This window comes from Odocoileus virginianus, chromosome 16 (assembly GCF_023699985.2).
Source record: "Odocoileus virginianus isolate 20LAN1187 ecotype Illinois chromosome 16, Ovbor_1.2, whole genome shotgun sequence".
Lineage (NCBI taxonomy): Eukaryota > Metazoa > Chordata > Mammalia > Artiodactyla > Cervidae > Odocoileus > Odocoileus virginianus.
Window position 1 is genome coordinate 7,308,158 of NC_069689.1, and position 15,262 is coordinate 7,323,419.

General features: G+C 58.2%; 1 protein-coding gene and 1 long non-coding RNA gene across 6 annotated transcripts in view; one reads left to right on the forward strand and one right to left on the reverse strand.

Moving 5' to 3' along the window:
* The window catches only part of PACS2 (phosphofurin acidic cluster sorting protein 2), a 56,628-nt gene extending 50,520 nt beyond the window's left edge, over window positions 1-6,108 (reverse strand). For 3 of the 5 annotated variants that reach the window (XM_020897693.2, XM_020897691.2, XM_020897690.2), the window contains exon 1: window positions 5,814-6,108. In XM_020897693.2, the coding sequence (XP_020753352.1) occupies window positions 5,814-5,932 (119 nt within the window). In that variant the 5' untranslated portion in view covers window positions 5,933-6,108. The remainder of the gene's footprint in view (window positions 1-5,813) is intronic. The other 2 variants (XM_020897692.2, XM_020897688.2) reach the window with 1 other exon arrangement.
* Window positions 6,109-8,119: 2,011 nt separating this feature from the next.
* LOC139038599 (uncharacterized) lies at window positions 8,120-10,418 on the forward strand. Its single transcript, XR_011491618.1, has 2 exons — window positions 8,120-8,952; window positions 10,177-10,418. It is a non-coding gene; the product is annotated as an uncharacterized lncRNA (long non-coding RNA).
* The last annotated feature ends 4,844 nt before the right edge of the window (window positions 10,419-15,262 follow it).

Consider the following 15,262-nt stretch of genomic DNA (forward strand, 5'->3'; position numbering starts at 1 on the left):
CGGGGCCCCACAACCGGCAGGACACCCTCTGGGACAACGGTAAACACCTCGGATACACTGAAAGAACGATGAGTTATCTGCAGATCCTCACTAAAGAAAATCCTAAAGATGCATTTTCAGACTGAAGGAGGAGGAAAAAGGGAGATTCCCTGGTAAAGAAATGGCCTATAATGCAGGAGACCCCAGTTCTATTCCTGGGTCAGGAAGATCCACTGGAGAAGGGAAAGGCTACCCACTCCAGTATTCTGGTCTGGAGAATCCCATGGACTGTACAGTTCATGAGGTTGCAAAGAGTCAGACACAACTAAGCGACTTGCACTTCACACTTCTGAGATGCAAAAAGAATTTAAAAAGTGGTGAGTTTTGAGATTAATCAAGTATTAACAACAGAAAGTAATAACAATAATCTCACATGGGCTTAAAAAGCACGTTAAAATACTCTAAACAAAAGCACATAAGCATGAAAGTGACGCATCAGAATAACGTGGTCTAAGGTCCCTCTGTTGTTCAGGAAAAGAATTTACAGTTAGCTCTGACACACAACAGCAAGCATGCAATTTACATGGTAACCACCAAAGAAATAGAAATAGTGACAAGTTTTAAACTAATATGGTAACCACGAAAGAAACAGAAATAGTGACAAGTTTCAAACTAATAAGAAATGGAATAAGAAAAAAAACCAATGCGTGACAAGGTACAACGAAAAAGAGAAACTTAGGAAAGATAATAAGGACAAAAATAAAGTGGTAGACAGGAACCCAACTATCAGTAATTTAGACAAATAACAATGGACTGAATGTCCTGGTTAAAAAATAAAGACTGTCAGATTAAATGAAAACGAAGTCTGCTACTGCTGCTGCTGCTAAGTCGCTTCAGTCGTGTCCGACTCTGTGCGACCCCATAGATGGCAGCCCACCAGGCTCCCCCGTCCCTGGGAATCTCCAGGCGAGAACACCAGAGTGGGTTGCCATTTCCTTCTCCATGCATGAAAGTGAAAAGTGAAAGTGAAGTCGCTCAGTCGTGTGCCAAATAAAAATCACACAGCCAACGTGTGAGGACACAGGAAAGTTTAAAGAAACAAGGTGGGAAAATATATAGCAGGCAAATATATCCAACAGAAAGCTGAGGAAGAGCTCCGCTGGGTGCAGAGTCAGCCCCTAGCACTCAGGGCCTGTGACTCCGCAGGGGTGTGACAGAGCTCCAGGTAAACAGCCAACCCCCTCCAGGCTCGGAGACTCTTACGTGCTTGCCAAGTAGACAGGAAAGGTAACAAGCCTGAAGACGCTATAAGCCAAGCATGACCCAAAGGGACAGGTATCAAACATGGTACCACCAAATGCCAAACACACGGCCCTTTTCAGGACAAGCAGAACACATATGAACACTGGCTTCAAACGGAGCTTCAGAGCCAGTCCTAAAACATCCTAAGGGCGCAGTGTCATACTGACCACCCTCTGTGACCACAATGCAACTCAGTTAGAAACAATGAAAAAAGAAGAAATGAATTCAACAATGGAAAAATAACTAACAGAAAAAGGTTTGGATATGAAGAAACTTTGAAATATCCCACCATGCTAAAGAAAGGAAAATGGAAATTTTTAAAAAAGATTTTAAACTCAACAACTCTGCGCATAAAAGCTTGTGAAATGCAGCCAGAACATTACTTATTTCGCAGGTTTAAAATCTTACAAGAGGGACTTTCCTGGTTATCTGGTTAAGAATCCACCTACCAATGCAGGGGACACAGGTCTGATCTCTGGTCTGGGAAGATGTCACATGCCGTGGGGCAACTAAGCTCGAGCACCTCAGCTACTGAGCCCGTGCTTGGCACCAGGAGAGGCCGCTGCAGAGAGGAGCCCACGCGCCGCGGTGCAGAGGAGCCCCGCACACCCCAACTAGGGAAACCCGCACAGCAACGAGGGCCCAGCGCAGCCAGAGGCAAATAAATTCATGAGCAATTAAAAAACTGAACACGCAAGGAAAGGAGGAAAAAGAAGGAGCTATGTATGTATCTTAAGAGATCAGAACACGTACACGTAACAAAAATAAAGAGCATAAACGGAAAGGAAGATGTGAATATTCATTTAAAAAAAACCGACGTACCCTTGGTGAGATAGATCAGCGTGTGGATGCCCACCCACACGGTCAACAGAAGGAATCAAAAGGGGACAGCTCTACAGGTCCTGCAGGTATTTTTTAGGAAAAGAATATTAGGAACAACTTTTTGTCAATAAACTTGAAAATCAAGAGAAAATGGACAAATTCACAAAAATATGTATTTCTAAAGCTAACTGAAAGGCAGGGAATCATTAAAGCAGTCGAGTCAGCAGTTACCCCTGCCCCAGAGCAACCTGGAGTCAGGTCCCCTGACCGGCGATTTCACCATCACCCGGACGCTCAGGGAACAAACAACTCCTGCTTCACACAGACCACGCAGTGGGGCAGCTCACTCTGAAGGTATCTCGGCATCAAAATCGGATAAGGGCAGCGGAGGAGCAGATTACAGACCCCAGGCAGAGATGCGAAGGCCTGAGGAAAGTCTGATCCCATCTACCTGCCTGCGGGAAGGGGACCAGGGCACCTCCAGGCCGGCACGCTGCTGTGTTTCCAAGAGGGAGAGGCAGGTTTAATGCTGGAAGAGCCACATCGGCAGGGAAAGGAGCAGGACAACATCCGGCTCTCAGAGCTTGATCACACCCAGCGCCAGCGCACTACAAGCGCCCAGCGAGCCCCCGCGGAGAAACCCCAGCGCAGCCTCCAAAGTGGCTGGAGTTGAAATGATGGGGGAACACAGGACCTGCACAGAACGGCTGGTGGGCGACGCTGGGGTGCGTGGACCACAGGGCGGCCACGGCCCGGGCAACCAGCACTCGCCCTGCGCGGGCTGCGGCGGACCCAGCACACGGACGCCAAAGCTCACACTCCAGCTGCAGCCCCCTCTGGACGGTGAGCCAGGGAGAGGGCGCCACAGGAGGGTTCACGGGAACCTGCGGGTTCAGGAAACTCGCAGAGAGGTGTCTGACCCTGTAACGTCAATTCACAAACCTCAACAGGACGGAAAATCAGGGGGCAAGTGCAAGGGTTCAAAGTGCCCCAGACCCCACTGAAGCGGGTCGACCGGGGTGGGGGGGGTGCGGCAGGAGGCTGCTCAGGGGATCCCCGAAAGGGGCGGGGACAGCGGGAGGCTAGGACTGGGGGTCACTGAAGGGGGTGCAGTCTGTTCCCTCAAGGAAATTCAGGAAACCGAACCTGCCTCTGTCAGAGCCCCGCGGGCCTGGCACCAGCTCCCAGGGAGAACAGAGAGCTCTCCCGACAGCCCCGGGGAGGACAGACCACAGGACAAGACCAAGGCCAACACCAGGTGCACCTTGGGTGGCATCACAGCCTTGCAGAGAAGAGGGTAGTTTCAACACAGCACTGAAAAGGAATTACTGGCCCTTAAAAACCCACTGAGGCTCAAGTCAAGGGATAAAACAAGAGAAAAAAACTGGCAAGAGAGATGAACAAGAATTTCGCTGACGGGGAAGTACAAGTGGCCTACATCGGTAATCAGAGAAATTCAAATTAAAACCACAATACCATTTCACACCCACCAGATTGGCAGTGATTAAAAGTCAGGCAGTGTTGGCAAGAGTGCAGAGCAGTGGGGACGCCAGTGGGGGTGAGCTGGCACAGTCGCTTTGGGAAGCCTCCTGGTAGTAACACTGAGCACACGCCCCCCCCCCCCAAACGCTACTGCCAGTGCAAGAAGGCCCAGGGGTGGCTTTGTCACTAGTCCAAACCGGGGGCCGGCCACGGTGCCCAGACAGAGCGAAGACACACCGCTGCCTCACGGGGGCCAGCGGGCACCCACACCGGCAGCTCCAGTGGTCAGAGCCGGGAGCGTGCGCCGAGCACACGGACAGAGCGGTGCCTCTGCACCCAGTCTCCAAACAGGCGGGGGGACAGCCTGCCCAGGGGCCTGCTCCGGGGGGCAGCAGGGCCAGCAGCGCCTGTGGGGAGGGCCGCGCTGGGATAGGCTGGGGTGCTCTGTGCCTGCCCACCCCATGGCCGCTGGGCCCCAGGCCCACAGAACAACCTGCCTGCCCTGCTCCCAGACCCACCCAGGGCAGAGCTGTGGAACCCCAAGCCCTGGCGCTGCCTAGCTCCCGCCCCCCATCCCGCCCCTTCCCCCACACACACACACAGCAGGGTGGGCGTTCTAGACCAGCTCCACGCCCCGGACCCCCGCCGCCTTCCCCACCTCCCTCTGGTTAAAACCTCAGTGGTCTTTTCAGAGCGGCAGGAGACTGCTGAAAGGTGCAGGAGAGGCAGGCTGCACTCCTAGCTCTGGGGGGAGGGAGGGTGTATGTACTCGCCAGGAGCGGGCATCTGTGCCCCCGGGGAGAGCAAGAGGTCTGGGGGGGGTTTGCTGATGACGACGGGGTGGCAGAGAGAAGGAGCACAGTGTGTGTGTGTGGGGGGGGGGTGGTCCAGCATGACCCAACACTGGGCCTAATGCCAAGATGGGAAGGAGAAGGGCGGAGACCAGGCCTGGGCAGGTGAGACCTCCCAGAGAGGAGACAAGCAGGCAGACATCCTGAGAACACCCCACCCTCCCAGAGGCCCACAGAGGGAGCACCCAGCCTTCCACTGGGCACAGCCACACCTGGAGCTGAGGGCCCCACGCTTGGGAGGGCATCCTGGCACCTCTGCGTGCCCAGCACCTGCCCTGCACACCTGTTGACGGCGCCGCGGCAGAGCCCCCTCCGCACACACGGCCACGTCCTCTGGTCCCGGCTGGAGGTCTCCCCAGAGAGAGCTCTTCCTGGCTGCCCGCCCGCAGCCCTCGTGGCCTGGTGTCCACTGCAGAACCAGGCCCTGGCATGACTCTCGTCTCTCTTCCCCCTCAGCCTGGGAGCTTCCTCAGGAAGGACCACTGATTGGGAAAAAGCCCCCAGAGCTTCCAGCTGGCAGGAGCAGCAGGAGCCGGCCGCAGCCCTGCCCCATGGGTGAGCTGCGTCCAGCTGTACTGGTGGGGACCGGGCGCTTCTCCACCAAGTGAAGCGGGCAGCGTCTCTGCCGATGGCATGATGCAAGGAGCAGTGTTTATGTCCAGGGAAGTCCCCAAATTACAAAGCACAGTGCAAACGGAGAAAGGGCGGACACTCCGGCCAGCAGGACAGAGGGGTAGGGTCAGACCCTCAGAAGGATGAAGCAGTACAGCCCTGGTCCCAGATACGTGTCCTCTGGACGCTGCGTGCTCCGAGAGTGACTCCCAGGTCACCCAGGCGTGACAGTGTGGCCGGACGCAAAAGGAAATCTATGGTACCCGCTGGAGAGAAGAGACACCACACCCTAAGTCAACTCCACCGGCACCGCACCGGTAGGCAGGTGCAAGGATGCCGGACGGGCGCGAGCCAGGTGAGCGCCCGCGAGAGCCCCGCGGAATGCGGGGCCTGTGAGAGCCGGCGCCGCTTCCTCGGCTGCACTGGACCAAGACCTCAGGAACCATCCACGCGTCTGGGCTCGCGCGCAGAGAAGGCGCGCACCCGACGTGGGGCGCCAAGGCCACGGCCCGGGGTGGGGATCCCGGAGCGGACGGCCCCCGGGGCAGGCCCCCAGTGGGGGTCCCGGGGTGGTCGGTTTCAAGTGGGGACCCCAGGGTGGGTGGTCCCGGTGCACGACCCGGGGCGGGGGGGCCCGGTGTGCAGGTCCCAGGAGGCCGGGCGGGGGTGCAGGCCCGGGAGGGGGCCCGGGCGCGAGGTCCCCGGGGACCGGTCCCCGGGGCCGGCAGGTGCGCGCGGGAACAAAGCGGCGGGCGGGCGGCGTACCTGGGCACGCAGCTGGGGCTGGAGCCATCCACCTCCCAGGTGGCGAACAGGTTCATGGGCACCGGCGTGTTGAGCGCGGCGGGCGCGCCGGCCAGGCCCAAGCGGCCCCGCTCGGCCATGGCGCCGGCCCCCGCCGCTTCCTCGGCGGCCTGGGCTGCGGCCGGGCCGCGGACGCGCGGCGGGCGGGCGGGCGGGCCGGGCGCGCGGAGGGCGGCGGCGCGGTCACATGGCTGCCGGGCGGCGGGGCCGGCCGGGCGGGCGTCGGACAGGCCCGCGGGCGGCGACCAGGCTGCGGCCGCCCCGCCCCACCCCGCCCGCGCGCGCGCCCGCCGCGCGCGCCCGCCCCCGGCCGCGCCGCCGTAGCCTATTGGCTGGGCGGGCGCGCGCTCGCCGACTCGCGCCCAATCATGGCGCGCGGAGGGCTCACCGGAAGTGAGGTTCGCGCGCCCCCTCCCGCCAGCGACCCAGGAGGCGCCCCCGCCCGCGGCCTTCGGGAGCGCGCCCCCGCGCCTGCGCACAGGCCCCGCCCAGAGCGCCGCGCCCCGCCCACCAGGAGCCGCCGGGAGGGGCCGGAGAGACCCCAGGGTCCGCCCCCAACACTGAGCCCCGCAGCCACCGCCCCGGCCTCCACGAGCCCCCGACCCCCAGTGCTACGCATCCCCGAGTCTGCCCGCTCCCACGCGCTCCCCGCGTCCCCTGACGCCCCACTTCCCCTGCCGTGCCCCGTGTCCTCGGCCCCTACTGCCTGGACCACCCGCCAGGCCCCCGCGGCCCTGGAGTCCTCGGGAGGCTCGCCCACCCCGCGAACCCGCCTTGCGCCCCCGGCGTCCCCACGCGCCCTCCCCCCCCCCCCCCGCCCCGACTCCCCCGGCGGATCGCCTGGGCGGGACGTGGAGCAAGGGGACCGGGGTTGCGGAGGCCAGCCGCATCGCCCTCCCCCACCCCGAGCTCCTGCCCGCGGGCGCACTGGGGCGCTCAGGGGCTTGGTGTGCTCCTCCACAGATCCCCTCTGGAGTGTCCTCTTTCTGCCTCAGCCTCCTTATTATCAGGCAGTGCCCTCTCTGCGGTTTTTAGGATGACACTGGAGAACAAATGTCTGGGAGCAGAGGCGGCCTTTGGTGTGGGGCTCCCAGTGAACTCGGGAACCCAGATAAGGAGGCAGTGACCAGAGCTGCCCAGCAGCAGAGGTCAGGAAAGGTCCTGGAAAACAGCATCTCGTTTTGGGGGCCCGAGGAGGGGTCCCCTCCCCCTCCTCTTGGCCCGGGTTCTGGTCAGTCACCAGATCCTGCTGCTGAGATTTAGGAAAAGCTGTTCTGGCATCTCTTCTGCTTCTTTGTAGCCACAGTAAGCACAGCTGCTTTCCTCCCTGCTCCTGTCTGTGTCTCGTTGTCTATTGAAAACAAGCCCAGCCCCAGCAAACCAACTCGCCCTTGGGGTTTACCCTCCAGCGCCCCTGTCAGCTCTTTCTCCTGCAACAGGCCCCACGCTGGCTCCCCGCGCGCCCCCCCCCCCCCCGCCCTTTGTAAGAGCTCGCCTCCAGCTCTGACTCCCTCTCTGGAGCTGCAAACAGCTGTGGCTGCTTAAAGCTGGGGTGGCACTTCGGAGAGAACAAGAGAACCTGTGTTCCCCGCATGTTCCTGCGCCTTTGGTGGGGTGCAGCTGAAAGCCACGCGGGGCCGTCTGTTCCTGGCCAGCTGACTGGGTATTGTCTTACATAGAGGCTCCTGCCAGGCAGAGTGCCTGCGGGTCTCATACCTCCGAGGTGGGGGAGGGGACATCCAGAGATCGCCCAGCAGCCCCCTATGAGGAGAGGGGCCTGCTGACCTGAGTGTTCAGCCTGTGATGGTGCCAGGCAGCGAGAGGTGCAGTGGCCTGAGATGAAGGGGCCACCTGACACTTTCTGTCTGCATGCACTGACATCTCACCCAGGAGAGGACTATACCTGGGGGTCAAGTGAGGAAATTTGGCTTGACTAAACCAGAGATGAGGGGGCTCAAGACCAGCTGTGCCCTGCGTCTGTACCGGGCACCACTGTGAGCCCTTCACGGACCGAACAGCTCTGTCCCATCCCCATTTTACAGATGGAGACACTGAGGCACACTCGGCTATGCAGTCTCTGGTGGGAGGAGCCAGGGTGTGGTTTCACACGGTCTGGTCCAGAGCTGCCCTGATAACCGTGACAGGGAAGTGCTTAACTCCTCCTGTGAGGTAGGGAGGCAGAGACTAGGAGGGCGCTGTGTGCTCCGTCTGTGGCTCTGTTTACATTTTCTGTTTATAAAAGGGGGTGGGATCATATGCACACCAAAACGGAGGTGGTGGTGGTGCGGTGAAGTGGACGCCTCACTTTGGGGTCAGTCATTTCCTCGTCAGAACCTGTCCCACGTGTGGCCATTCCCTGTATCCGAAAATGACTGGACTGTGTGCCGCAGGGTGAGTGCCCCAAAGGCTGGGAGGCCACCCCTCCGTACGGAGCAGCCTGACACACGCCCCATCCCGACACACACACTAATGTTGCAAGCACGCTCTCGTTTTGGATGGCTGTTTTTGTAAAACAGAAACTTGGCTAAAGAGGAACCTCTCTGGACAACTGGGTGGCCTTGCTGGGAGGCAGCTGGGGGACGGGGTTGTCCAGAACACTGAGGTCCCAGGGGGGCACCCTGAACCCCTGTGCTGAGACCCTGACAGTGCGCCACCTGCCTGCCGAGGGTTTCAAACGCCTTAAGGCCTCGGCTTTCCAAAGGGCGCGCTAGGACGCCCGCAGGCTGGAAGCCCCGACGCAGGAAGACGGGACCACGTAGCAGCTGGCAGCCGCCTTCCTGCGATCCCACCCGCTGGGGGGCCCTGCGCCGGCCAGCCCCGGCTCTCGCTTTTCTTTGGGGCCCTCTGGGCCGCTGGCTCTTGGAAACTCATCCGTCAGTTCACTCTGAGTTAAAAGGAATCGCTCCAGGCGTGGGAGGCCTCGCGGCCCCTGCCGGCAAGAAGCTCCGCTCCGGTGCGGACCCCACGGCGTTTCTCTCCCGCGGGAGCCGCGCAGCGCGTTTTCCCGCGCCTGGAGCGCCGCAAACCCGGGAGCGCGGACTCGGAGGAGGCGGGCGTGCTCCTCGGCCTAGTGGTCTTTGGAGCGGCTCCAGCCGGTCAGGTGAGCGACCAGCGCTTCCTGCAGGACCCAGGCACCTGCTCAGCTGCACAGCTCCCTCCTGGTCCAATCCGCAGCTTGGCAGCATCTCCTTTCCCCGGGGTGGTGCTGTGAAGCCGCTTATGGAGGAGCAAGACCCTGGCCGGCCCAAGCTCCTGGCAGAACCCCCTTGACGTGACCTGTGTCCCATCCAGGCCTATGGGTGGAAGTCGTGGTAGGGCTGAGGCACCATCACTGGGATAGGACGGAAACTGCACAGCAGCTGGGCAGAGGACAGGATGGCCAGGGAGGCGCGACCTCACCCCGAAGGGCCACGATGCTGGGAACGCTGAAGGGGAGGACTGTCTAAGGCGCTCCAGGAAGGGGGATTGGCCCCTACCTGGCCCAAGAGCCACAGGGGCGGTGGACTCAGCTTGAGGGCAGCCCTGGCCCTTCAGCCGTTGGTATTCAACATAGGGGTAGAGGTTCAGACACACGATATCCACCCGGCTGAACTTCGTGAGCCAGGGTGGCGCCCAGCATCTATCCTCTGAGTTGTTATTTTTCAGTCGCTCAGTCGTGTCTGACTCTCTGCAACCCCGAGAACTGCAGCCTGCCAGGCTTCCCTGTCCTTCACCATCTCCCAGAGTTTGCGTATATAACTCATGTTCATTAAGTCTGTGATGCTATCTAACCATCAGGACAGATGGTTATAGATGCAATGCAGGCGACCTGGGTTTGATCCCTGGGTTGGGAAGATTCCCTGGAGAAGGGAATGGCAATCCACTCCAGTATTCTTGCCTGGAAAATCCAATGGACAGAGGACCCTGGCGGGCTACACCCATGGGGTCGCAAAGAGTCAGACACAACTGGGCAACTAAGCATGCATAAGCATTCTGTGACTTGGATATAGTACAACCTGTTTACATAGGTATCCATTTAGGGTGGGGGTTTAGGTCGACATCATGTATGTGGGAAAGCATTAGTGGCAACCCGTTAAAGTGGTCAGATTAGTCCTTAAGACGTTCATAAGAGCTCATGTTTTAGAGGAAGGGAGGAAGAAGTTATGCTGTCATTACTAATAGAATTTGGTTATATCCTTAGAAAATGTGAGAGAAGAGCCGGGGAAAGTGCTGTAACTCTGCAAAACTGAGACTGTCACAGGCTGTAGGATGTAAAGGTGTTTGTTGTTCATCCCCAGAAACAGCAAACATTAAAACAACGTGAATCTCTTCTTTCCTCTTCCAGAGGGATAACCCTAACCCTAACCCTAACCTAACATGGGACCTAACATGGGACCTAAGATAACCTAACATGGGACCCCCCAGAGGAGAGACCCCGTTTCCCTGCCTTCCACCAGAAACTCGGAGTGTGCAGCTCGGTTGTGGACCTCCAGGCCGTGGACCAGTACCTCCTGTTGGATCAGCGGCAGCATTAGATTAGAAATAAAGTGCCTGATAAGCGCATGATGCGCCTGAGTCATCCCGAAACCATCCCTACTCGTTCTGGTCTGTGGAAAAATTGCTTCCCACAAATCGGTCCCTGGCGCCTGAAAGTTGGGGCCTGCTGCTCTAAAGGCATATCTGCGTGTGTGGACCATGATGCTGGAAGGAGTCTTCTTTGGGAGGGGCTCATCAAGTGCTCCCCACAAACGGACAGGCCCCAGAAGGTCACTGCGGGGACCTACAGGTAATTTTGTGTCCACCCGACTGGCCACAGGTGCCCAGGTTAAGCAGTTCTGGGTGTGTGAGGGGGTTTCTGGTGAGCTCAGCAGTGGAACGGGTGGTCTCAGTAACACAGGCACCTCCACAGTGCGGGTGGGCCTCCCAGGGCGGGTGCCCCCACCCCATGCGGGTGGGCTCATCCATCCGCTGAGGGTCTGGATAGAACAGAAGGTGGAGGAAGGCGGGATCTGCCCTTCTGCACCTGCCTCAGCATTAAGCTGGCGTCATCCCATCTCCTGTCCCCGGGTCCTCAGGCCCCCGGACTTGGGGTGACTCACACCACCTGCTTCCTGGGTCCCCAGACTGCAAGCAGCAGCTCGTGGGACTTCTCAGCCTCCGCCGTCACAGGAGCCAAGGCCTCACAGTAAACTTCCCTGGGGGTGCGCAGGCCCCTCGTCCGTGTCTCTGGAGACCTCTGACTGCTACAGAGGTTAACAAACTGACACTAAACTTCAACTAGAAGAACAAACACGAGCTCGTACCTGAGACACCGTCCTGGGTCTTCTCACTCGGGAGTCGGGAGTCGGGGTGACTACAGTGGCTGCCCCGCCCTGTCGTGGGTCAGCCGCAGGGGCGGGTGTAAACCTCGGGGCTGCTGCCCAGAAGGCACAGGAGAGGAGGGCAAGGTTGCAGGCGCCACAACTAGCAGGCTTTGGGAGGAGGGGTGCTGTCCTAGCCAGTATTTCGGGGCCTTGTGTGATGGCCAAGACTAGAGCCACGCCTGTCACGGCAAGTGTCCAAGAGGCAACCAGTAGCCCAGAGCAGGCGGGAGGATGGCTCTTCTCAAGGCTGTCTGCTAGACCATCAGGTGTGAGCTTCCCCTGTACAAACGCCAACGTGGGGACTTCCCTGGTGGGCCAGTGGCTAAGGCACCACACTCCAGTGCGGTGGTTTGATCCCTGGTCAGGGAACTAGATCTCACACACGGCGACTAAGAGCTCCTATGCCGCAGTGAAGATGCAACTAAGATCTGCTGCAGCCAAATAAATAAATAAACATACATATATATATAATGTCAACATGAAACCCAGATGGACAACAGAGTAAAAAGCACTGAATACAGCAGAGCAAGCTCTAGACTCGAGGGGACTCTGAGCACAGAGACTCTGGGGGAAGTTGCTTGTGGGTAGCTGGGCAGTACTTGTTTGCGGGCCTGGAGATGTGCACTGTCCCCAGAGCCAAAATTCCGCGGTCAGCAAAGTCAAAAGGCAAACAGGAGAAGAACATCTGTCGTGTATAGGGCAGGCCCAGGGTGGTACCCTGGGTACATAATCGCCACCTACACCTACAAATCACCACGCAGACAGAGAAGGTGTTCCAGAAGATGGGAGGGGGTTGGCTGGCATCCCTGGAATTGAAGTTCCCGTGCAGAGACGCCTGCTCTGCGCTGAGTTGAAGGAGAGGACCTGAGGACCCTGTGTTGGTGTTGGCAGCAAGTGGGTGCCCTGCCTCAGAGGTGCTGCATCAGGCTGGGGGGGGGACCCCTGGGGAGGGAGCAGGAGCCCGGGACACTCCGAGCGGCACTGCCTTGCGGCCACCTAGGTAAGCGGTTCCTGGATCACCTCTTACCTGTGGGGGTCTGAATGCTGGGCACCTGGCCACTGGGGCTTCTGCGAGTGAAGCCTGGATTCAAGTCCAGGGTGGCAGGGCCAGGCAAGGTCAGGCCAGCTGCTGCGCAGCTACCGCCTGGAACATACAGCTGTGTGAAACGGTCAGTTAAAACATGGCTTAAAAGAGACTGCATAATACGATCCTATTTGGTTAACAAAACATGTGTGTAAATGCATATACATGTCAAGTATATATTTACATGCAAGTGATTATACATGTAAAAGACCTCTCAATGTACAAGGAAAACGTGGAAGGTTAGAAGTGAATCCGAAGTGTTAAGAAATTATCTATTTGTAGACAATTCAGTTGATTTAGCTTTGCTTTTTTGCTTCTCTTTATCTCATATTTTCTTTATGGTGAATATGTATTAATTGTGCAAAGAAAATAAAGGAAAATAATGGCAGCGTCTGTGGTTCAAACCGCATTTGCCGCCTGTGGAACATAAAGGCTCCAGTGAAACGGGTGATTGTGCATCTATAGCAGCATGGGGAAAGCGCGATGCTTGGAAAACCAGGTTGTGTAGCTGAATAGACAGCTCACCTGGGGTCAGGATAATGCCGAGGAGCCCTCCCCCACTTATCAGGGGTTGTTCTGGGCCCTGAGAATAAGGGGCACCTCTGTAGTTAATTTTGATACTTCCCTGTGTTCCCACGATGGAAACTGTGTCACAATAAGCCAGTACAAGACTCATGTTGGCGGGACTTCCCTGGCGGTCCAGTGGGTAAGAATCCGCCCGTCAGTGCAGGGGACACAGATGTGACTGCTGGTCCCAGAAGACTCCACGTGCTATGGGGCAGGGAAGTCTGTGTGACTCCACGCGCTACGGGGCAGGGAAGTCTGTGCGCCCCCGCGTGCTACGGGGCAGGGAAGTCTGTGCGCCCCCGCGTGCTACGGGGCAGGGAAGTCTGTGCGCCCCCGCGTGCTACGGGGCAGGGAAGTCTGTGCGCCCCCGCGTGCTACGGGGCAGGGAAGTCTGTGCGCCCCCGCGTGCTACGGGGCAGGGAAGTCTGTGCGCCTCCGCGTGCTACGGGGCAGGGAAGTCTGTGCGCCTCCGCGTGCTACGGGGCAGGGAAGTCTGTGCGCCTCCGCGTGCTACGGGGCAGGGAAGTCTGTGCGCCTCCGCGTGCTACGGCGCAGGTAAGTCTGTGCGCCTCCGCGTGCTATGGGGCGGGTAAGTCTGTGTGACTCCACGTGCTATGGGGCGGGTAAGTCTGTGTGCCTCCGCGTGCTACGGGGCAGGGAAGTCTGTGTGCCTCCGCGTGCTATGGGGCGGGTAAGTCTGTGTGACTCCACGTGCTATGGGGCAGGTAAGTCTGTGTGCCTCCGCGTGCTATGGGGCAGGGAAGTCGCGCCACGACCGCTGAAGCCTGCGCACCCTGGACCCGGAGCTCTGTGACAAGGGCTGCCGCCGCAGTGAGAAGTCAGCGCGCCGCGACAGAGCGAAGTCCCTGCTCTCTGCAGGTGGAGAAAGCCTGTGCCCAGCAGTGAAGACCCAGCACAACCAAAAATTAAAAAAAAAACACCAGTTAAATGTTGGCAAAGGAAAGTACATGCAAGGCCCTAATACAGAAGCCAACAGCGGACGTTCCCGGATAATTCACAAAGGGTGGGACGCAGCGGTGGCTGCGCCCACGAATCCGCCCCAGCCTCAGTGCTGTCCGCATTAACATGGGAATGACTTCTGGGTTTCCTTAGCGTTTTGTTTTTGTTTTTATAATGTTTCACAATTAGTAAACATGATTTTGGTACTGAAAAGCAATATTATTTTTCAAGCAGAAGAAATAAAGTCGGGGCGGTGGAGGTAGGCCCCAAATGCCGGGCTTTGTGCAGTTTTGAGCAAAAAGACACCTGAGGGACACAGCGTTTTTCTAAGATTGGTGTCAGTGGCGTGGACGTGGTGGAGGGACATCTGGGGGCACCAGGAGGGCGCTGCTGCTGCCCGGGGTGGGGGGTGCTGGCTGGCCGCTGAGAGCCACAGGAGGATGACCAGAGTGACCTGGTGACCCCTTGGGTTTGGGGTGGATGGGAAGAGAGGAGGGAACATCAGCTCAGGCTTGGAAACCAAAGGTCTCCCGGGAGAAAGGGCAAAACTCCTGAGGGGGAGATGCAGGACAGAAAGCAAAACAAAAACAGAGGATAAAAGGGAGACTGTCTGGATGCCCACAAAATTCCAGGCACTGCAAGCCAGTGGGAGACCCTGACAGGCCATGAAGGGGGTCGTTTTATTCTTTTATTTTTAAAATTCTATTTATTTATTTGATTTTTTTGGCCATGTTGGGCTTTTCTATAATCATAACTAGCTGGCATCTTCCCCTTCGGGGAAGATTATGTGTTTGTACATAATACTAAGGTTTGCAGTAGACTAGGGTTTTGGAAAAACAGGTTCATCTAAAAAAAAAAAGAAGGTCCAGCTATTCTAGTCACACTGCATGTTGACTGCTCTTACTCGGGACAATGGTCCCCTCCCCAGGCCCTTACCTCATTGAGACACATACTGGGGTCATGGGGGTCAACCGAGGCTTCGAGACTTGCAGACACCCGAGGGGCTACACAGGGCAGCCCGGCGCGGAGGGCCAGGCGCTTCTCTCTCGGACGCCCTGGACCCTGGGTGAGACACCTGACCAGGCCTTCAGTGGGGCCTCGGGGTGCTCAGGGGAGGCAACGTCTTGGCCGAAGGCAGCCTCTAGGCAGAAGTGTGCAGCGGCCCCGGTATTCTTAGACTCTTAGTCACGTCACATTGACTGCTTTCCCTGGTGAGGCCGGCTGACTCCTAGTTTGCTGAGCTGCTGGCCGTTCCTCTCCCTGGCCCCTCGGCACGTCCCACATGAAGGTCCTGCCAACAGTGGAGCAGACAGTACCTGGAAAGGCTCTGTCCCCAAAGGCAGCAGCACCAGCCTCGCTCCTGCTCCTGCTGATGCTCACCGCATCTGAGGCCATCCCAGGCGCCCGCGGCTCAGGAGCTGACCGGCGTGCTTGCAGAGTGGGCCTGGAAGGAGCTG